We start from the raw sequence: 21,480 nt of genomic DNA, 5'->3' as shown, positions 1-21,480 counted from the left end.
GGGGTGGGGCCTGCGGGCTGTGGCTCCGCCCCGGGCCGCCATTGCCAGGCCGCGCGGCTTGGCTGCCTAAGCTCTTTCCTTTCGCTGAGCAGGGCGGGGTGGCCGACCTGACAGGGCTGCCCCCGACTGAGGTCGCATCTCCCCACAGCTAGGCAAGTCTCCGGTTGGCCCAGTTCACGTCACCGGCCCCGGGCTTGGAGGGGCGGCCTGAGCTCGGGGCCTCCCACGGGAGGGGCCCGCGTCAGAGAGAACCACTTTCATTTGCATCTCAGAGGCTCGATCGACCTTGAGCCAACGCGTTTCCGAGGCCCCTCCTGTCCCAACAGAGCTTCTCTCCGCGTTCCCCAGGAGCCCGGCCTGGAGGTTGGACGAACAAGTTAGTACACCGATCGCGCCCGTCCCGCAGCAAGGGCCCAGCACTGGCTCATCCCTGATCCCCACCCAAACCTGCTCTTCTGCTTTGTTGCCTCCAGAGTGCACGGTTCACCTGCTGGCGGCCTCAACCCAACCGGAGAAGTGGACATGAGGTTGGCAGGTGGGTGGCTTCCTCAGTGAGCAGGAGGAAGTTGGAAAGGGGGCCTGGCTAGAGGCCCAGGTGTCCAGAGGTCTGTGTCTGGAGGGGCCAAGGGGTACCACTGGGTTTGCTTTTAGAAACGGAGAACTATGCACAAGCATTCATTCTAGGACCTTGAACAGATCCTTTCACTTCTGAGGATTTCAGATCCCCATGTTGTGAGATGAGGATTAGGATAGTGAATTTCTGCCAACTCGGGTAACTGGCTGCTGTTCGGAAAATAAGTTGCCAGAGAGGCTCCAGGGAGCATGGAGGCTAGGTGGACAGGCAGTGGTCTTAAAGGAAAAACTGACCCAAGTGGCTGTGGGGTTGAATGTGAACCTAGTGCTAGCCCTGCTGTTCGCTGGATAATGAAGATGAAGGTGGATTAGGGAGTGGCAGCTTGGGGGTGGAGAACAGAAGTCAAGAATTGGAGTTTATACCTAAGGTTGCAGGGTTATGAATGTATTCCAGTGGAGCTGGCCAGTGACAAACTGGCTGGGAGGGTGTAGCCTCAAGGTTAGGGCCAAAAAAAAAGAGCCACTGCTGGGGGGGGGGGGGGTTGTAATTCAAGGCCAGAAGTAGATGAGAGCACCTATAGGGAGGGTAGAGGAAGGAGAGTAGAGTATAGGCACAGGAGGCAGCCTGAGACAGAAGCCTGGGAAAGTCTAGCTTTTCAGGGGAGAGTAGAGGAGGAGGATCTAAGCCAGGAGGATGAGGAGTGTCCAGGTAGGGTCAGAGTGTGTTGTCCTGGAAGCCAGCGGAGAAGTGTCTTCAGCAGGAGGGCTTGGGCAGTCAACTGAGAGGTCAAGGAAGATTAGGGCTGACAAGTGACCTGGGGAGTGGACACCAAGAATGTCATGGGTGGCCTTGGAAACAAGTTGTTTTCATGGGGTTATGGAGGCAAGGCCAGATTGGGGTAGGTTGTGAGAGGGTGAGAGGTGAGACTATGGAAAGAGCTAGTGTAGGTGAGTTTGGAGGGACTGATGGGGAAGAGGAAGGGAGGAGAGAGAGATCAGTAACTGTAAGGATGTGATTCTGAATTAGGGCTTTTTTTCCTGTGCTCTCTTATGAGGATGTTGAAAATAGAAGAGAGACAGAGATGGAATGATTTTTGTTACAAGAAACCTGAGCAGGGAGGAGAACTCGGGGTCCAAGTCATAGCAGATGAAGGGACTGGTCTTCAAAAGGCGTAGAGACCTCCTCCTTCACCATAACAGGAGAAAAAGAGGACACGATGGGTGGAACACAAATGTCAGCAGCCTCAGAGGGAGGAAGTTAGGGAGCTCCTGGGGGAGTGCTGGAGCCCTCTTGAGCAGTGAGTTCTGGAAGGCTCCTCCACACCTGCCAGGGAGAAACAAGCTGAGAGCCTTGGAGTTGGAACTTCGTTTCCTCCTTCCACCTGTGAGGAGCTCGACTCCCCCTGTTGCCTTGTGGATGGCCACAGGTCTCCACCTTCCTTTTCTCCAGTCGCTTCTTCCAAGTGGATGGGGAGACCTGGTCATAAGAGGCACTGGGGTTATTTGAAGCTCACTGGGATCTGAGGTGGCCTTGCCTTGTCTGTCTTGCCTCCAGGCCCCCTCCGCATCGTGGCTCTGGTTGTGACTGTGGGTCTCACCTGGATTGTAGTCAGCATCCTCCTGGGTGGACCTGGCAGTGGCTTACCTCGCATCCAGCACCTCTTCACCAGTGAGTGTGGGGCTCTTCCTTGCCTCCCTACGGAGGTCCCCAGGGTGGCCACCTGGGCCTGTGGGCTGAAGCTCAGGGTGGGGGTAGGGGTAACCTGGGTTTTCTTTCTCTTCCTGGAAGGCCACCTCTAGCTGCCCTCAGTCTGTCTCTGGGCATCCAGCACAGCCTTGGGCTAGGAAGTTGCTTTGGCTGGGAAGCCAATCCCCACTGATTAGAATTCTGAGCCCAGTTGGAGTCAGTGGGGCCTAAGTGAGGGGTAGGGGGACTTCTGCTGAACATTGGGGAGGACACCCTGGTTGCTCCCTACAGGCTTTCCACTGAGCTGAGATTCGGGAGGGACTCTACCTTGTCTCTGGTGACAGGTCACCTAAGTACTTTTTACAATATCAATTTACCCTTTTCCTGGAGCAGGGAGCTTTGCACACGAACATCACTTAGACTTGAGCAGGAACATACCAAGGCCTGTCTTAGCCCTTGGTCTCTGAGCCTGCTGCCCCACCACCTTGACTGCATGGTATAGAGCCAGGCTGTCCTGCTGCAGGCCCCAGGAGGCCTCTACACTAACAGAAACAACTCTCTGTACCAACAGGTCCAGAGAACTCAGTGACTGCAGGTAAGGCTCCTGTCACCTCCTTGCTCCTCCTCCGGGCCTGCCCCTCATACTACTTATGTGATACCCTTGCCTGCCCCCAGTTCTCCAGGGTTTCTGTTCTCCATTTCTCTCCCCCAAAACTAGCCAACACAGCCTGCTGGAGCTGCCTGCATGCTGTGAACCTAGAAAACAAGTTACTTGCTTCCAGAATACACTGGTGGGACAGGCATAGGATAGACAGTCCCATTTCAAAAGGGAAATATTGGAAGGAATAAAGGGGTCACTAGTCCCAAGCAAGTCCGAAACCCAGCAGGGCAAATGCCATTAGGTTTCAAGGCCTGAGAAGAATTGTCTGTGGCCCAATGCCCTGTCTTCTGGGCCCTCTGGTGGAGGGGGCAGGGCTCTGGAATGGAGGGGATGGTCTCCTGTGCAATTCATGAGGGTCTAAACTATAGGACAATAGGGTCCTCCAAATCTTTCCTGGGTAACCCCATCTCTATTTCTGGTTTCTGATGACATAGTTGAGTGGATCCATAAGTCACACACCTCAGTTCTTTGGAGAACAGTTGTCTGGCCACATCCTTGGTGTTCTCTCCAAAGCATGCTTTCTCATTTTTTGCAATATGATTAGGTTGAGAATTTCCTAAATCTTCACAGTCTTGTTCCTTTACGCTTAATAATTCCCTTCTCATTTTACTCTTTCCTTCCACATCTTACTGTGAGATGGTTCCAGGGAAACCAGGCCCTGCCCTCAGCACTTTGCTTGGAAATAGTGAAATATCCAAGTTCAGTATTTACAAGTTCTACCTGCCCCAAAACACTAAAACACAATTCAGCCAAGTTCTTTGTCACTTGATGACAAGGATGGCCTTTCCTCTAGTGTCCAATAATGTTCCCCATTTCTGAGATCTCACCAGAACAGACTGTAACATTCACATTTCTGCCAACATTCTGGTCACCATTATATATGTATTCTCCAAGACAATAGATTTCTCTACTGCTCTTCTCTCTTTCTGAGCCCTTACCACAATCACCTTTAATGTCTACATTTCTACTAATAGTCTCTTCAAGGCATCCTAGGTCTTTTCTAACATGCACCTCAAAATTCTCCAGTTTCTATCCATTACTCAGTTCCAAAGCCATGTCCACATTTTTAGGGATTTTTTTATAGTAGCACTTCCTGGGATCAAAATCTGTGTCAATTTCCTGGCACTGCCATACCCTCTGGAGGCTCTAGGGGAGGATACTTCCTGCCTCTTCCAGCTTCTGGTGGCCCCAATTGTTCCTTGGCTCGTGGCCACATCATTCCAGTCTCTGCCTCTGTCTTCATGTGTCTGTGTCTCTGCCTCTGTCTTCATGTGTCTTCTCCTCTGTGTCTGTCTTCTCTTCTGTATCTTATAAGGACACTTGTCATTGGATTTAGGGCCATCCTACTCCAGGATGATCTCATCTTAATGAATTATATCTTCAATGACCCTATTTTCAAATAGGGTGACATTACAAGATACTGGGAGTTAGAACTTCAACAAATCTTTTGTGGGGACACAATACAACCTGTGACAGAGGTTGTCCTCCTCCTGTCCTTCCACTTCTGCCCCATGGGAATCAGGCGCTCTCTGCGTTACTGCTTTCCTGCAGTCTGTTCTGGCTGTGTGCTCATCTGTGCAGTTGCCCTCCCAGCTGCTCTTTCTTTCTCTTCTCTGACCAGTGGAAGAAGAGCCTCCCTGGGATCCCTGCCACCTTGCCCTGAGACCAGCCCCAGCAGATATAGAGTGTCTATGAAAGTGTCCCTGGCCCTAGCTGTTTTCGCTTAGTGGTTAGAGTGTCATTGGCCCGCAGACTGAAGGGTCCTGGGTTTGATTCTGGCCAACAGCACAAACCTCAGTTACAGGCTCAACCCCAGCTCCAGGTCGGGGCTCTTGCAGGAGGCAACCAATCGATGTGTCTCTCATACTTCTCTCTCACTCTTTCTCTCCCCCTCTCCCTTCCACTCTCTCTGAAAAGCAATGGAAAAAATATCCTTGGGTGAGGATTAAAAAAAAAAAGTGTCTCTCGCCTGAGCCATGTCCCCTCTCCCCACTGGTCCCCTGTGGTGTCATCACTCATTCCTCCCTATGGGGTGGTCGTGACCTTCCCCTCTCAGACTTCGGGTGACCCTAGGGCTAGGCCTATGGGTCACCCCTGCTGTCCCTGCCCAGTGCCGCGGGCCAGGAAGTACAAGTGCGGTCTGCCCCAGCCATGTCCTGAGGAACACCTGGCCTTCCGCATGGTCAGCGGGGCTGCCAATGTCATCGGACCCAAGATCTGCCTCGAGGACAAGATGTGAGCTCCTTCCCTTGGGTATAATGAGTGGGATGGGAGAGGGAATGGGTGATTGGAGGCTGGGTCTGCAAGGTCAGGAGAGTGGAGCAGACTGCCACTTGAGGGTTTTCCCCTTGCTAGGCTCATGAGCAGTGTCAAGGACAACGTGGGCCGTGGACTGAACATTGCCCTGGTGAATGGTGAGTTCGCTATGATGTGGGGTCACAGTTTGGTTCAGGAAAGGGGGAACCCTGCTGTGACCTTCTCCACCCCCTCCCCACAAGGAGGGGGCATCTGGATGTTTGTCTTGGCTCTCCCCTTACCTCCCCTCCAGAATTCCTAGGGAGGTAGGGAAGGGGCCTGTGCTCGCTGAAGGCTTCACAGAGAAGTGACTTAATGAACAAAAGCATGGTAGCAATAAAGAATTGGAAGTTTGCAGGAGTTTGAAGCATGCTTTGTTGGGAACCCCTGGGGGACCTCAAATGCCAGACAGAAGCTCTGCAGCCTTGAGTGGGTCACAGCTGTCTGAACAAGGGGCACAGTTGGCATGAATATGCAGGGATATTTGAAAAGTTCCCAGAAGGGCTGCACCCAGTGGCCATGCCATGTTGTGAGCCTGGTCTGGGAGGACTGAGGTGATAGGGTGGAATTGCCCTGGTGGCTTGCCCAGCAAGATCCTGATCCTCCCTTCTAACCCAGGAGTTAGCGGTGAGCTCATTGAGGCCCGGGCCTTCGACATGTGGGCAGGAGGTGAGTGGCTGCCATGCCCCCCTTTTTTGACTGTGCAGCAGAATGACTGGGTATCCTTCTCCTGAAACACTGCTTTCCCTGTCCATTTGCTGGGGGCTTCTCAAGCACTTCCCTGGGTTCAGAAAAGGCAGGGGGAGGAACAGGTATGTGGTCATGGGGAGTGCCTTGGCTTCTTACACCAGTTACACCCTTAGTAGGATGTGTCCCTGGCCTGATCCCTACTTTAAGTGTACTCACTTGGAGAACAGGGGTTGGTGGGAGAGGGATGCTCAGTGATGTCTGATGTTTCATGTTCGATGGGACCTGTGCCCCCAGATGTCAACGAGCTACTGAAGTTTATTCGGCCACTGCATGAAGGCACCCTGGTGTTCGTAGCATCTTACGATGACCCAGCCACCAAGTAAGTGATTGCCCAGGCCAGCTTCAGCCTTCCCCTCCTATGGCGACAGCTCACATCTTTTCCTTCTGTGTGGCAGGATGAATGAAGAAACCAGAAAGCTTTTCAGCGATCTGGGCAGCAAGAATGTCAAGGACCTGGCCTTCCGGGACAGCTGGGTGTTTGTAGGGGCCAAGGGTGTGCAGAACAAGAGCCCCTTTGAGCAGGTATGAGTGGAGAGCCTGGTACCTCCGATTCCCAGCCCAGGGCAGGTGGCCTGGTCTTTCTACCTGCATCTCATGAGGTCCCCTTCTGTTCATGCTGCAGCCTTTCCTAAATTTTGCCCCTGCACCCCCACCTTGGACAGCCCCAGCCCCTTCCCAGTCTGCCCATGGAGGGGCAGTAATTTTGATCTTCCCTGTCCTGTATGGATTTCACCCTAAAGGGTCTTTAAGTGGCATAGCTTTCACACAGGCAAGACTCACAACTAAGAAACTTCCCTCCCAAACATCTTCAAGATGTTTGGTCCTGTCCCATCCTCCCAAAACCTAAAATCCCTATTCACACTGCACACCCTTCTCCCACCAGTGCTGACTGCCATCTGCTTCTCTGGGGCCACATGTCAGACCTTGTTTGAGGGGCGGGTAAACCCCAGGTGCCATCCTCATCTTTGGGAGGCTCCCAACTCTGTGAAAGCCATGGTATCCCCAAGTCCTGTCCCCACAGCAGGACAAGATAAACAGGCTATTTCAGTAGTTTCTGGAAAAGAAACCAAAAGAGCAACTTAGCCCCCAGAGAAGAAACACCCCCCCTGACCTTGCTCTTCCAGCAGCTCCGTGTGGGCTGGGTGAAGACAGACATACAGACTTCCTCCTTACCTTCCCAGTGTGTGCCAGGCCCACAGAAGTGCAGAGAAGTTGACACCCCCCCCCCTCCCTGCACCTGTGAGGAGGGTATGCCAATGCAGCTATTGCCATTTTTAGATGAGAAAATCAAGGTGCCCTAGGTGGTTTTGCTCAATGGTTAGAGTGTTGTCCCGCAGACTGAAGGGTCCTGGGTTCGATTCTGGTCAAGGGCGGGTATCTCAGTTGCAGGCTCAATCCCCGGCCCCCATCGGGGCGTGTGCAGGAGGCACCCAATCGATGTGCGTCTCTCTCTCAATGTGCATTCGATGTTTCTCTCTCTCTCTCTATCTCTCCCCCTTCCACTCTCTGAAAAGCAATGGAAAAAATATCCTCAGGTGAGGATGGAAAAAAAAAAAAAAAATCAAGGTGCTAGGATGGGAGTGTGTGTGCCGGGGTGCCCTGAGAGTGCATGGTTACTTGACACCAGTGCAAGGGGACTGATAGTTCTGTCTCCTGTACCTGAGGGCTGAGGCTGTGACTTCCTGCCCAACCCCCCCTGCAGCACGTGAAGAACAGTAGGCACACCAATAAGTACGAAGGCTGGCCCGAGGCACTGGAAATGGAAGGCTGCATCCCTAGGAGAACCACAGCCAGCTAGCCAGACAAGCGCAAGGACCAGGCTGAGGGAGGCTGCGTGTGCCCGGCCCCGGAGGAGGCAGCAGCAGTGCCAGCGCAGGGCTGAGTCCTGACCCCATTCCTGGCCAGGAGTGCTCTCTTGCTTCAACACATCAGGGCTCGAAGGTGGTGACCGGTGACCAGTGTGTGACTGGTGGGGGGACTGCAATGGTCAGCCTCATCACACTTTGTCAGGGGAGCCCAGGTACCCATCTCTTTCTTTTCCTAAAGCTGCTTTCCCTAGTCAGCCCCCACCCAATTCCCAAGCATCCCCAGGCACAAGGCCCTGGGTACTTGCCCCTCACTGCACAGCCAGCTGGTTGGGCATCTTCCAGAACCTCTCCGCCCCAGAGCCACTCACTACTCTAAAGGCTAGTCCTGTTTCCAATGATTCCTGCAGCTGTGGTAGGGGACCTGGCTGCCTCCTGCCCCACTCTCTGCAGGAAGGAACCGCCCTACAGCCTGGCTGGCCAGGGCGGTAAGGTAGTAAGCCTGGCCACTGTCCCTAGTGCAGTGGGTGGCGGCTCCTGCAGTTTGTCAGAGGAACCAGCTTCTAGATGGCCTCTTAATAAATTGGTGCCCCCAGTGGAATGAGTGCGTTCAGCACTGAGTCAGGGGTCGTGTTGTCCTGGGATGGGAGGGATGTGTCCTGAAGGCTCAGCCAACCTACCCCCACAGCCTTAGCAAACATCCTTTGTCTCCAAGAATCCTGCCTGGGACATGTCCTACCATTGCTGAGCTGTGACTCAGGCAGTGAGTAGAGCAGCTCCCCAGCTAGTAGCCCCATATCCTTGCTTGGGAGACAGTTCTGCTCTCTGGGGCTGCAGGAAAATCACTGACTCCCTTGGACATAGCACAGGCCTGTAGGGACACAGGTGGGGATTAAAACCAGCCCACAGGTCTCCCCACTACACCCAGCCTCCTTGAGAGCTAGTGTGTCTCCCCACAGCACTCAACTTTAGATGCCTTTGAAATCAGGACTGCAAAGGACAGAGTCATGTGGACTATTTGTCATTTCTCACAGATTAGTTATATTTCCCTTCATTGAACGAGAACCAGCAAGAAACTATCAGGAGTTTTGCTGGAATACCACATCCAGGGGGCAAAGAAGTGGTCTGGAGTCAGAAAAAGAAGAGAAGGCAGTTGGGATTTCCTAGATGGGAGGAATTGGGGCACCAGCCAGGCAGCCTTGAGGGGGCCATGGTGGGGGTGGTAGACTTACAAGTCCTGTTCTGAAGGTGGGCTTCCTGAGCCTCTGCCTTCTAGGAGTTCAGTGCTTCCAGAGTGCGAGCAAAGTGTCAAGAAATAAAAGATTTAAAGAACAGGCAGAAGAGGTGTGAGAGGCTTTGGTTGTGATGCCAGGAAGGGTCAGGGAAGTGGAGACTCAAAGAGGGCCCAGCTTGCTTGCCTAGGAGATGATCATGGAAGCTGACACCCAGCCTAACCCTGTGCCAAGCACTTTACGTGTATTCATTTTTTTATAGACTCTTTTTTTAGTGAGTTTTAGGTTCACAGCAAAGTTGAGCAGAAAGTACAGAGAAAGAGTTCCCACATACATACCCAACCTCCACTGACACGTCATCATCACCCAAAGCCCAAAGTTAACATAAGGGTTCCCTCTTGTGTGGTAGTCTGTTGGTTTGACAAATATATAATGATGTGTATCTACCATTATAGTATCACACATGTATTCATTTTTAAACCTTTTATTATGGAAATTTTCAAAGGTCCCCTAAAGTAGAGAGAATAGTATAAATAAACCCCAACGTACCCATTGGGGCTACTGCAGTAATCAAATGAAATGGAACCTCACTGAAGGTCTGTACTGCAAGGCTGGGAGGTTTGTAGGCTGCACTGTGCCTCTCAACTGCTGTGACTGCCCGACCTTCCCCAAACATTCACCAGATGCCTGCCATGGGCTAGGCAGTTATATGCTGGGAGTGTGACATTGAGCCCCAGTGACAGCTCCCAACTCCTCAGGGGGCTGTGCCCTCACAAGGGGTAGCCAGTCACACAGATGGAAACAGGCCAGCTTTATCCTCCACTTGGCCTCACACAGGCTAGAAGCTGATAGCAGTGTGGAGCACAGCCTGCCCAACTTTCCAAAGTGGAGGTCAAGCTTTATCCTGCAGTCCTCTGCCACGATGTCACCCCACCCACCCAGAGCCCTACCCTTTAGGATTATAACGTCCTCAATTACAAATACCATAATTCCAACTCAAACTGCATAAGCAAAAATAAATAATGACAGGAGGGAGACTTACTGTTTCTGTAACAGACCCCAAAGCCCATGGGTGATACTAGCTCTAATAAAGTCGTCAGGACATGAACTCTCTCCATTTCTTGGCTCTGCTTTTCTCTGTATTTCATTCCTTCTTAAACATACTGTCTCCTCCAGGTAGGGGAAGGCAACCTCAGCCAAAAAAGAGCTCCCACCTTCCCAATAGTTCCAGTACTTGTCCCTGGGGACTCTCATTGGTCCAGACTGGATTATGGGCTTATCCTTGCATCAGTCTGTGTGGCTCTGATTGGCTACACCTGGGCATGTGCCTACCCCAGAGGCCAGCATTGGGGTCATCCACAGACAAACCTTGTGTACCAAGAGTGGAGTAGAGATGGTTCCCCCAAAGGAAATTGAGGTGCTGTGACCTGATGCTAGGTAGGCAATACACTTCCTTGTAAATATCAAATACATCTCATCCTTGTGCTTGTATAAAATATGCTTCCATGCATCCTTATTTATCACATAGTATTCCGGGAGGCCTCTGCCTGGGGAGAAGTTAGGCACTCCTCTCTGGTCACCATTGTGACCCTATTAATAATACGGTGGCAGGTCTCCCATTTGAAGTGCATTTGTGTTATTTTGGCTGTCATTATAATTTGTTCTAGCCTGGCGGGGCAGGGTTCAGTGGTTAAGCATCAGCCTAGGATCCAGGAGATCGCGGTTCAATTCCTGGACACGGCACATGCCTTGGTTGCAGGCTCCATCCCCAGTCAGAGGCATGCAGGAGGCAGCTGATCCATGACTCTCTCATCATTGATGTTTCTGTCTCTCTCTCCTCCCTTCCTCTCTCTGAAATCAATAGTTTTATATATATATATATATATAATTATTATATAGTTATTATATAATATATGTAATATTATATATAACTGTATTATATATATAATATAGTTATTATATATAATATAGTTATTATATATATAAAATCTGTTCTATCTGTTCTCACAGTCCAGATGACTTCTTTTTTGAAACTAGATATCCTTGACTGATTTGTAGAGCCCTTCCTTCTCTTCTGGGGTAAATTATTAATTCCTTAAATTAACTACAAACATTCTCTTGCCTTCAATTTAGCCATCCCTTTTTCCTGCTGAGAAGGCCTCCAAATTCCCTCATGTCAGACACCCCAGCACTATGGCTTTTCAGGGAAGGCTGAAGTGACTGACGATAATGGGGAGCAACCTTCTAACTGCATTTGTTCTCCCTGACTCCTGGCACCAATTCCCATTCAGTTGTAATATAAAAGCACAGGTTTCGGCCTGGCTAGGTGGCTCACTTGGCCCGAGCGTTGTCCCATACGCCAAAAGGTTGCAGGTTTGATCCATGGTTGGGATGACTGATGTTTCTCTCTCACATCAATGTTTCTCTCCCCCTTCCTCCCTAAAAAATCAATAAACATATCCTTGGGCGAGGATAAAAAGAAACAAACAAAAAAATATGCAGGTTTCCTCCAGGAAGGACACACCTTTTAGGTTTTCCTTCCCCTACTCTTCCACCAGAACCATTCCCCTTATCCCTCTGGCCAGCTTTTCCCTGTCCTTAGACAGCCCACTCCCCACCACTTTTGCAAACTGCAGTCCTCAATGCAGCATGTGCCAAGCCAAGCCCTCTCACGTGTGCCAGCCTGCTTACATCAGGACCCCTCAACCCCACTTGAGAGGGGCAGTTTCAAATGTTCTGGGACACCAAGTCCACACATAAATGGCTTATGCTTTACTGGTCCTCTGAGGCTAAAGAACAGCCTAGAGCTATGGCCTTTGAATATTTTTCATCACCCACAAAAATCAAACCCTCTTGAGCATGCAACCCCACCACGTGTATATCTACACGTTTCATATGCACATCGAGCTTTATAAAACAAATACAAATTTTTTAAATGTATTTAAATAAGTTTAATAAAATTTTATTAAAATTATAATTCCCCAGCCAGCATGGCTCAGCAGTTGAGCATCAACCTATGATCAAGGAGATCACGGTTTGATTCCTGGGCAGGGCACATGCCCGGGTTACCGCTCGATTCCCAGTAAGGGGCGTGCAGGAAGCAGCAGGTCAATGACTCTCATCATTGATGTTTCTATCTCTCTCTCTCCCTCTCCCTTCCTCTCTCTGAAATCAATAGACATACTTATTTTTAAAATTATATTTACTTGAAAAAAATTAATAAAAGTAGAGATGATGTAGCTTTTTTAGACATTCTCAACGATGTGTCTTGTGGACCCCTCAGGGCAAGTACCTGCAACTTTAGGGACCAGGGCCTCTATCACAGCTGTGACAAGAGATTCTTCCCAAGCAGTGGGTTGCCACTGACCTGCTGGCAGACTGAATGCAACTGCCCTGCAGCCTTTGGGAACATGCAAATCCCCTTCGGCTCTGCACTTGTCTACTGTCTTCCCAAGTCTTTACACCTTCACCACCGTTTTGCCCATCCTTATGCCATCTATTTGCATTTCTTTTCTGTGAATCCTCTGGACCTTGCTGGTGGAGCCAAATAGTGTTGAAAGATGGACAAGTCCACTGGTGCCAGCAGAGTAAATGCGGCCAGAAGGAAGATGGAACCAGACCGCGCCTGGAACCAGGTGTCCAGGTTGGTCGGACTCGGCCCCCAGACTACAGGGCTGGGCGCCAGGAGAGGGAACGTGGCCAAAACCCTGACCCCAGGCATCCCAGCTGCACTGCTAACAGCTAAGCCTGTGTGTCACTGCCCCAAGAGGTCGCAGAGTGTTTGGGAATGACTGGGGCCCCTACCCGGAACCGGTGGCTCCTGCGACGATCGTAGAAGACTCACGCTGGGTTCGCGCACCGCACGAGACCACACCCAGCAGCGACCAACTGCGAACCGGAAGGTAGCCGGGCGCGCGCGCCAGCGCCAGCTGGTCGCTCCCAGATACGTCACATCCTGTCGGGACGGCCCCAGCCGGGAGAGGTGAGCAGGCTGCCGCTGAGGAGGCGGGGCGGGGCGTCGACGGGACGGAGGCGGAGCTTCGGTGGGCGGGCCTGGCCCTAGAGGGCTGAGCTAGCCGGCGTCCGCTGGCCCGGCCAGCTCTGGCGGCAGGTGAGAGCCTCGGGCGGGAAAGGCGACCTCTGGCCCCGGCTCCGCCCTTACCCTCTCAGGCCAAGCGGCCAGCCCTACGGGGAGGGACCGTCGCTCCGGGTTCATGAGGCCTCGCGCGGCTGTGGGACTGGGGAGTGGCGTGAGGGGCCCACTGGCGCAACCCCGGGACCGCCCGGCTGATCGCCGGCCCGTCAGCTGCGGAGCAGAGCGCGAGCCCTGCAGCGGCGCGCCCCTCCTTCCCTCCCGCGTTCACGCCGGAGCTCTGCTGGTGCCCCTTCCGACAACCTCTAGACTCCCAGGTAGGGAGAAGCCCGGGTCAGCACTGCCAACTGCCCTAACACCGAACACTACCGGTGTGGAAAAAGCTGCCGGCCCGGGGTTCCCTTCCCTGCTTTGGGGTACATCTGCTCAAACTTCCGACCCTTCAAGCAGAAATGGTGTGGGATCTGGGCCAGACCCCTCTTGCAGTGACTCAAAGCCGCCCGCCGTACTGGAAGGACAGGGTGAATGGCCCTTAGCCTCTTCTCCCTTCTGAACTGATTCACGCCACCCCAGTGGTTTCAGTCCCGGGAGCCTTCATCTTTTCCTTATGACTCCTCCACTTTGCTCCTCACATACTCCCTCTGGTTTTCCTGCCCTACTCTCCAGTGGTGGGACACAAGGCTGGACCAAAGCCTCCAGGGTAAGTGACCCAAACTTCAAACCAGCAGAGGCCATGGCATGCCAGGGCTGTAGAGTGGAGACTTAACCACGGATGAGCCTTTTGCTTAACTTGCCCTCTACCCACCCGCTAATTCCCCTGCTCCCCATTCTCAGATGAAGGAGACCAGGGCCAAAGACCAATTGAATATAGAGAGGCAGGGGCCTCTTCCAGGACTGGGGCACTGCAAGGCATGAGGCAACCAACAGTAGTGATGAAAAACCACTGTGTCTCCATCCTGGTTGCCCCAGTTCCAGCAGGTAAGACAATAGGGTGGTGGCCACCCAAATAGATAAATGGAAGGAGGTGAACCTCCTCCTTTCACCCTGAGGTACCCCTAGAAACACTCATTCCTACTGAGAGTTCCAGGCTCTGGTAGGATTGCATGTGGGCATGGGGAAGAGCCCCTCGACTCCAAGCAGAGCCCCACAGGTGTGACACAGTGGCTCTAGGAGCTCAAATTCTAGGACTGCCAGAGTGGAAGCTCTGATAGGAGGAAAAGCCCTATCTAACCCCCTCCTGCTGCTCCCTCCCGCAACTTCCATGGGGAGGGAGAACTTGCATCCCCATAATCTCCATCACACAGTCAGCAGGTAAGGTAGGCCAGATATCCATGGCAACACTGTTTACAAGTGCATGTCAGTGGCAGACATCAGTCCTTGGGACCTTTGGCCTGATGGTTACCCACTGCCCACACCACTGCAGATTGCTTTCTGCCTGACAGATGACACTCAAACGCCGTAACTTGCTCTCTGATGGCCTCTTGGATCTGGCCTGAGCCAGTATTTCCCATCAGCACCCTTTCTTTCCTCAGGCTTGTATCCTTGTCACCCCTGGGCGGCCTTTCAGAGATTTCATCCCAGTTGTGGCATGGCTGTGGACCTGCTATAGCTGTCTTGAAGCTGGTGGAAATCAGGCTAGTGGCAACAGGATTGGGAGTGGCTCTCCCAAATCCCTTGATATCAGGACATCTCTGTAGGGTCACTGTGTTGGGGGCAAGCCCAGGGGAATCAGCAGGTATGGGCAGACTGGAAACTCCCATCTGAGGTGGCTCCTCTGGGTTAGGGATGGCAAGCTTGAGACAATTGTGCTAGGGGATGGGACAGCCAAATGGTATTCAACAGCCAGCACTAGACATTGCTTTTCTGTTCCTAGGTTTGGGGCAGGGGGCCCTGCTGAGTCTCTCAGCAGTGGACTTTCAGGTTACCATACTCCTGGGTTCCCCAAGCTCACCCTCACCAGCCACCTCTCTGTGTCCCTTCTCTCCTCAGAAAGAGCTCTGCCATCAAGGAAGGCAGCACAGGGCGAGGCTCCATCCATGGACACTTCTCAGTACAACCCAAAGGCAACATCGAGGCTGCTCTCCTAAGCCACAGAGTGCCTGGGCACACCACCTTCCAAGAGGAGCCATGGTGTTTAGGAGGGGCAGCTCCCAGCTGAGGTCTGGTGCAGGAGGGGGCAGTGGTTGCACAGGCCCCCTAGGCACGCTCAGGGCTGCCCTGCTGCTTGTGAGCCTGCTGTGGGGGGTCCAGGGAACAGCCATTGCCAACCTCAGCACAGCTCTGGGTTATCCTGGGCCATTGCCAGGGGGCCGCTACTTGAGCATTGGGGATGGCTCTGTGGTGGAGTTTGAGTTCCCAGAGGATAGCGAGGGCGTCATCGTGATCTCGAGCCAGTACCCAGGCCAGAGCAATGGGCCAGGGCCTGGTCCTACACTGAGAGTTACCTCCTTGGACACAGAGGTGCTGACTATCAAGAATGTGAGTGCCATAACCTGGGGCAGTGGGGGTGGCTTCGTGGTAAGCATCCACTCAGGCCTGCCTGGGCTAGCCCCACTCCACATCCAACTAGTGGACCCCCATGAAACTCCACCCGTGCTAATCGAGGAGCGGAAAGATTTCCGCATCAAGGTCTCACCTGCCGAAGACACCACCACCACCGCTGGCACAGACCTGGTCCACTTCTCGGAGAACCCAATACTCTACTTGCTCCTACCTCTTATCTTTGTCAACAAGTGTTCATTTGGGTGCAAAGTAGAGCTTGAGGTTCTGAAGGGGCTCCTGCAGAGCCCCCAGCCCATGCTGCTGGGCCTGTTGGGCCAGTTTCTGGTCATGCCCTTCTATGCGTTCCTGATGGCCAAGGTCTTCATGCTGCCCAAGGCCCTGGCTCTGGGCCTCATCATCACCTGCTCATCACCTGGCGGTGGAGGAAGCTACCTCTTCAGCCTCCTCCTTGGAGGGGATGTCACCCTGGCCATCTCCATGACTTTCATCTCCACAGTGGCTGCCACTGGTTTCCTGCCACTGTCCTCAGCTGTCTATAGCCGTCTGCTCAGCATCCATGAAACACTCCATGTGCCCATCTCCAAGATCCTGGGAAGCCTGCTGTTCATCGCCATCCCCATCGTAGTAGGCGTGTTGATCAAGTCCAAGCTTCCCAAGTTCTCTCAGCTGCTGCTACAGGTCATCAAGCCGTTCAGCTTTGTGTTGCTCCTGGGTGGCCTTTTCCTGGCCTACCGCATGGGGGTTTTCATCCTGGCAGGCGTCAGGCTGCCCATTGTGCTGGTGGGCCTCACCGTGCCCCTGGTTGGCCTCCTGGTGGGCTACTGCCTGGCCACATGCCTGAAGCTGCCAGTGGCCCAGCGACGGACAGTCAGCATTGAGGTAGGGGTGCAGAACAGCGTGCTGGCCTTGGCCATGCTGCAGCTGTCCCTCCGCCGTCTTCAAGCTGACTACGCCTCCCAGGCCCCCTTCATTGTGGCACTGAGCGGCACCTCGGAGATGCTGGCCTTGGTTATTGGGCACTTCATCTATAGCAGCCTGGGCCCAGTTCCCTGAGGCCCCTGGGTCAAGCTTTTGCCACCCCTAGCCCCCACCCTACACCCACTGTCCCCACAGTTCTTGTGTACCAAAGGCCTTTAGTTCTCATGCACTATGCACTCAGAAAAATTTCCAGGCTTATTTTTGTTACTGGTTTTTTATTCTCCAGCTTTCAGTGCCAAAGAGGCCATGCTGAGTTAGGTAGGTGGGCACTGCCCACAAAATATATTTCAATAAAAGAGAGAAGCAAGCTTGGGTCTCTTCCAATCTTTGCCCTTTAGGGCCTGAGGGTGGTGGTACAAGGGTGTTGACTGGGTAGGTGTGGGCCAGGGTGTAGGACTGGCTTGGGTAACACGGTGACCTCTACACAGACTCTCTCTCTCAGCCCTCCTTCTCCACGCATCCCCTCTCTGTGAGTGGTGGGCCTCTGTTCTAGAATGAGCTGTGGGAGGGTGAGAGCAGAGGTCTGGCTCCCCTGCTTGCTCCCAAGCTCAGTTGACTTCCCGCCGCCAAATTAGAAAGGAGAAGGGAGATGGCCTGTGGCCAGTGTGGCAAGCTTGCCAGGGCGGGGCCCTTTGTGGACTCCAGAGTCGGACCGGGAGACTGCACGGACCAGCTTCACCAGCCCGCTGGGAACACAGGGCGGGTCAGGCCGTCAGCATGGGGGGGGGGGGGGGGCGAGGGGGCTCCCGGCCCTCCCTCCTCCCAAGCCCTAGCTCTCAAATGAAGCGCACCTGGCCCAGCTCGGTCCTCCTCCCCGTCCTGGCGGGCCCCCCTACACAGTCGCCGCGGTGGACTTGTCACCCTGGGCGGTCCCCATGCTGGTACGAAACAGGACTCGGAGGGGACTCCTCCTCCAGGAGCTCCAAGGGCAGTTGCGCGCCGGAGGCGGAGCCCGGGTGCCTGGCGCGCCCCGGCGCTGCTTCCGGCGGCGGCGGGCGGTTCCGGCGCGCTCCCTGGGCGGTGGCGCGCGGCAGGGGGCCGTTGGGCTGAGCGTCTGCCTGAGTGGACGCCGCCGCGGCCGCCATGCAGCTGACGGTGAAGGCGCTCCAGGGCCGCGAGTGCAGCCTACAGGTAGCGTCACCAGGCCTTCGACCCCCTCCCCCTCCGGGGCTCAGGGCTGGGCTGAGGGTGGGGACAGGGCTGGCGGGCCAGTCGCGCCGGGGAGGCCGGGCGAGCCGCCTTCAGCGGGGGCCGCGGGCTCAACCCCTGCTCCCACCCTCGGCCTGGCCAGGTGTCGGAGGATGAGCTGGTGTCCACGCTGAAACATCTGGTCTCCGAGAAGCTGAACGTCCCTGTGCGCCAGCAGCGGCTGCTGTTCAAGGGCAAGGCCCTTGCAGGTAATGGGGAGAGGAGATGCCCAGGGAGTCCCGCACGAAGTCGGGGTCGGGTGTCCAGGCCGAGTTAGGGCAGCATTGTAATGCCTGGGGCATTGGCCACTTGACTGTCGAGGCGGTGGCCGAACCCTCCTCAGCTAGATGCCACAGCAATCCCTGAGGCCACCCCCACCGCTGTGGGTAATGATTTCATCAATATCTTTTTGGTAGATGGGAAAAGACTCTCTGATTACAGCATTGGACCCAATTCCAAGCTCAACCTAGTGGTCAAACCTCTGGAGAAGGTGTTACTGGAAGAAAACGCCACCCGGAAACTGGCCGAGGCCCCACCCCCACGCCCGCCAGCCTGGCAGCTGATCGCCAAAATCTTGGCGCGCCACTTCAGTGCTGCAGATGCCAGCAGAGTCCTGGATCAACTACAGAGGGTGAGAAGGGTAGCCCCAGACGTCCACTCCTGTCCCAGCTGCTCCCACCTGCCTCTGTCCTGATGTACCCCCATTGGCACCCCCTGAATCCTCCTGGCCTTCTCTCCTCAGGATTATGAGAGGTCCTTGAGCCGCCTGACCCTGGATGACATCGAACGTTTAGCTAGCCGCTTCCTGCACCCCGAAGTCACTGAAGTTATGGAGAAGGGGTTCTCTAAATAGGATTCACCGAGTGCGGGGATGAGCCTGGCCAGGCTGCAAGCTGCATGTAGCATTAAATGTGTTCTCATGTTGCAATTTGGCTTATAATAATAGCTGGTGGGTACCCAGCTCTTGCTAGGTGCCAGGCACCACTGAAAGCACTTGACCTGGGTTGCTCCTCCACCTTGAACAAAAGGTGAGACAGCTGAGACTTCTTGCAGTGAAGTGGGGGAGCTAGAATCCGAGTCTAGCCAGCTTCTATAAGTGCCTCAGAATGAGAAAGAAAAAGGGACTGTTTAGAAGATTCTGAGGGATGGGCTTTGGCATTTGGTGTTTAGCCCACTAAGAATAAACCCTCAAGTGACTCCTTTCCAGGCCTCTGGCAAGTCCAGTATTGGTAGGAGGCCAAGTGACAGCCAGCCCTGGGCCCCCTCAGCTGCTGCAGCCAGTGTGCATTCGAAGGAAAAGCAGGTTGGGGAGTCGGGGATGAATATCACCCAGCTCTATGGTGTGACCTCAGGCAAGTCCCTGTGCCACGTTGGTCCCCAGCTGTTGACTCTGCCCAGTGAAGGCCACTCAAACCTCACTCAATTTCCTTCATCCTTACCCCAGACCCGATGGGGAGGGGGTGTCTACAGCAGTCCTCCCCTTTGTGTTCCATAAACTGAGGCCAGAAGCCAAGCGATGGCCAAGCATGGCCCAGAGATGAGATGTCCTGGCCCTTCCTATCAAGCTCTTCCCCGGGCACCCCCTTTGCTTGCCTCCCACTGGACACGGGTAGTCCTTGCTCCTTAGGAATGACAGGTGACTGGCTTAAAGTCACTCACCAAGGCAGTGCCAGAGCCAGGCCTTAGCCAGACCCTCACACAATGCGCTCACCCACAGAATGGAAGTGAACCCTTCCCCCACCATGTGTGCACAAGGGCTTTCACTTTGCACACCCCTCACTTCCTAAGAGTTAACCTCAGGGTGCCAGGGAGTGGGCAGAAGCACGGCCGGGTGGCACTGGTTCTCCCACCCTGCCTGGTGTGTGGGCGCTGGAGGTCATCTTGGCACCTGCTCCTTGGAGGTTACCCAGGGCAGTTGAGGCTGGAAGGAAGCCATGTGCATTGGAGGATGGACACTCCAGCCCTGCCACCGTCCCTGCCTGAGGCCCTCCTGCCTGGGTCCCTGGGCTGGGAAGACGGACAGACGCCTTATGGGCGAAGGATTTGAAGAGCAGACAGAAGCCCCTCTCCCCACCTGAGAACTGGGAATATCAAACAGCAGGGCCCTCTTAGGAGCCTGTGTGATCTAGCAGCTCATGTGATAGACTTGCCAATGCTCTCATTTATTCTGAGTCAGGAAGTTTATGTTGAAATTTTAAATAGCACTAAAGGTGAATATGAGACTGACTTTGATCCAAAAAGAACTGTATTAGCTAGGCTGCTTTTGGTTTCCAATAATTGGTTTAACCATAAAGGAAATTGGTTTAAACAATAAAGGAAACTTACTGGTTTACAAAACTGAGAAGTCCAGGGGTATTGGCAGCAGATGAACAATTTCACCAAATACCCAGTTTCTTCCTACCTCCCCTCTGCACTCTGCAGTGTCTGCTTCATCCCAAGCTGCTGCCTCAGGATCAAAAGATGGCTGCCTGCAGCTTCCACTGAATCCCTTGTTCATAGCCAGCAAGGAGCACCTTCTCACCCTGTAGTGTAGCTTCTTTCTCAGATGCCCCCAGCAAATAAACACTGTCCTTTCATTGGTCACAACTGAGTGATGCCTCCAATCATTTTGTCCAGGGTTGGGTTGGGGTGGGTAGTGGGAGGCCAGCCCCCTGGATACCCATGGGCTGTTGGAGGGAAAGGGAGATTCTCAACAAAAGCCAGGTCCTCAGGGAGAATGAATGGTGGCCCCAAATAGCAACTGTCCACTGCAGGGGCGTGGCACACAGATGCACGTTTCAGACAGACCCTAGAGATGGTTGTTGAGTTCCTTGTGCCAGTGCCTCCCAGCTTGGGGGTGAAAGCCATCCGGTGGTTAGGAGACATCTGGGCAATAGGACATAGGGGTCAGGAACTCAGCAGGGCTTTCAGGCAGGATGTGGAGACAGGAGTGGAATCTTAAGGGTGTATGATGGGAGCCTCACTGAAGGAAGAGCTGACTGGGACCCAGGCCCAGTCTGATCCCAGAGCCCTCTGCAGCCTTCTACTATGACAGCTGAGAGTGACCTGTGGACAGGACATCCTAAACCGTGAAGAAGGATGAGGTGGCTTCCCAGAGAGTGCGGCATGAAAAGAGGGGAGAGGATTGGGCCTTGAGGAACTTCAACTGTAGATGCAGTAGAAGCCAGGAACATCCCCAGATGCAAGGCCACAGAGAGCTCAATGTCAGAAGCCAAGAATGCCCCTCCAGAAAGGGGAAGTTGTCCAGTGCCGCAGAGAGGCAAAGTAAGGGCAGGACTGAGCCTCCTTTGCTTTAGTAACAAGAAGGTCATTGGTGATGTTTGGGGCAGGGGGACAAGAAGCAACTGCTGTATGGGGAGGGGAGGAGGTGGTGACAGTGACTGGGGGTGCCTCATTTTATTTTTTATTTTTCTTTTATCCCCACCCCAGGACTTTTTCTCCATTGCTTTTCAGAGAGAGTGGAAGGGGGAGAGAGAAAGAGAGAAAAAACTTGGATGTGAGAGAGACACATCTATTGGTTGCCTCCTGCCCGGGCCCCTACCAGGGCTGGGGGTCGAACTTGCAACTGAGGTACATGCCCTTGGCCGGAATAGAACCCAGGACCCTTCAGTCTGAAGGCCAACACTCTAACCACTGAGCAAAACTGGCTACAGTGGGGACCCCTCATTTTAGAAGCTTGTGTGTGGCAGGGTAGGGATGGGCAGGTTGGGGGAGGA

The 21,480-nt window shown here is 53.8% G+C and overlaps 3 protein-coding genes across 10 annotated transcripts; all 3 read left to right on the top strand.

Moving 5' to 3' along the window:
- On the top strand, positions 1 to 10,116 carry FAM3A (FAM3 metabolism regulating signaling molecule A). Of its 3 annotated transcripts, XM_081125705.1 has the most exons (11): positions 22 to 152; positions 273 to 376; positions 474 to 535; positions 2,129 to 2,242; positions 2,832 to 2,855; positions 5,033 to 5,156; positions 5,277 to 5,335; positions 5,835 to 5,885; positions 6,201 to 6,285; positions 6,362 to 6,488; positions 7,669 to 10,116. In XM_081125705.1, the coding sequence occupies exons 3-11, from the start codon at positions 523 to 525 to the stop codon at positions 7,762 to 7,764; spliced, it is 693 nt and encodes a 230-aa protein (XP_080981831.1). In that variant the 5' UTR covers positions 22 to 152; positions 273 to 376; positions 474 to 522; the 3' UTR covers positions 7,765 to 10,116. The 3 variants fall into 3 exon arrangements, with proteins under 3 accessions (XP_080981830.1, XP_080981831.1, XP_080981832.1); XM_081125704.1 differs by having other exon boundaries at positions 1 to 376; XM_081125706.1 differs by lacking the exons at positions 22 to 152; positions 273 to 376; positions 474 to 535 and having other exon boundaries at positions 2,189 to 2,242; positions 4,995 to 5,156.
- Positions 10,117 to 12,852: 2,736 nt separating this feature from the next.
- SLC10A3 (solute carrier family 10 member 3) lies at positions 12,853 to 16,881 on the top strand. Of its 6 annotated transcripts, XM_081125267.1 has the most exons (3): positions 13,024 to 13,796; positions 13,931 to 14,074; positions 15,086 to 16,881. In XM_081125267.1, the coding sequence occupies exon 3, from the start codon at positions 15,224 to 15,226 to the stop codon at positions 16,649 to 16,651; it is 1,428 nt and encodes a 475-aa protein (XP_080981393.1). In that variant the 5' UTR covers positions 13,024 to 13,796; positions 13,931 to 14,074; positions 15,086 to 15,223; the 3' UTR covers positions 16,652 to 16,881. The 6 variants fall into 6 exon arrangements, with proteins under 6 accessions (XP_080981395.1, XP_080981394.1, XP_080981393.1 ...); XM_081125269.1 differs by lacking the exons at positions 13,024 to 13,796; positions 13,931 to 14,074 and adding an exon at positions 12,853 to 12,985 and having other exon boundaries at positions 15,086 to 16,662; XM_081125268.1 differs by lacking the exon at positions 13,931 to 14,074 and having other exon boundaries at positions 12,969 to 13,114.
- Positions 16,784 to 20,354, top strand: UBL4A (ubiquitin like 4A). Its single transcript, XM_081125271.1, has 4 exons — positions 16,784 to 17,707; positions 17,868 to 17,973; positions 18,181 to 18,395; positions 18,507 to 20,354. The coding sequence occupies exons 1-4, from the start codon at positions 17,660 to 17,662 to the stop codon at positions 18,615 to 18,617; spliced, it is 480 nt and encodes a 159-aa protein (XP_080981397.1). The 5' UTR covers positions 16,784 to 17,659; the 3' UTR covers positions 18,618 to 20,354.
- Positions 20,355 to 21,480: the final 1,126 nt, after the last annotated feature.

This window comes from Miniopterus schreibersii, assembly GCF_964146895.1.
Source record: "Miniopterus schreibersii genome assembly, chromosome: X".
NCBI lineage: Eukaryota > Metazoa > Chordata > Mammalia > Chiroptera > Miniopteridae > Miniopterus > Miniopterus schreibersii.
Note: the sequence above shows the minus strand (reverse complement) of the source record. Positions and strands in the feature narration are given on the sequence as shown.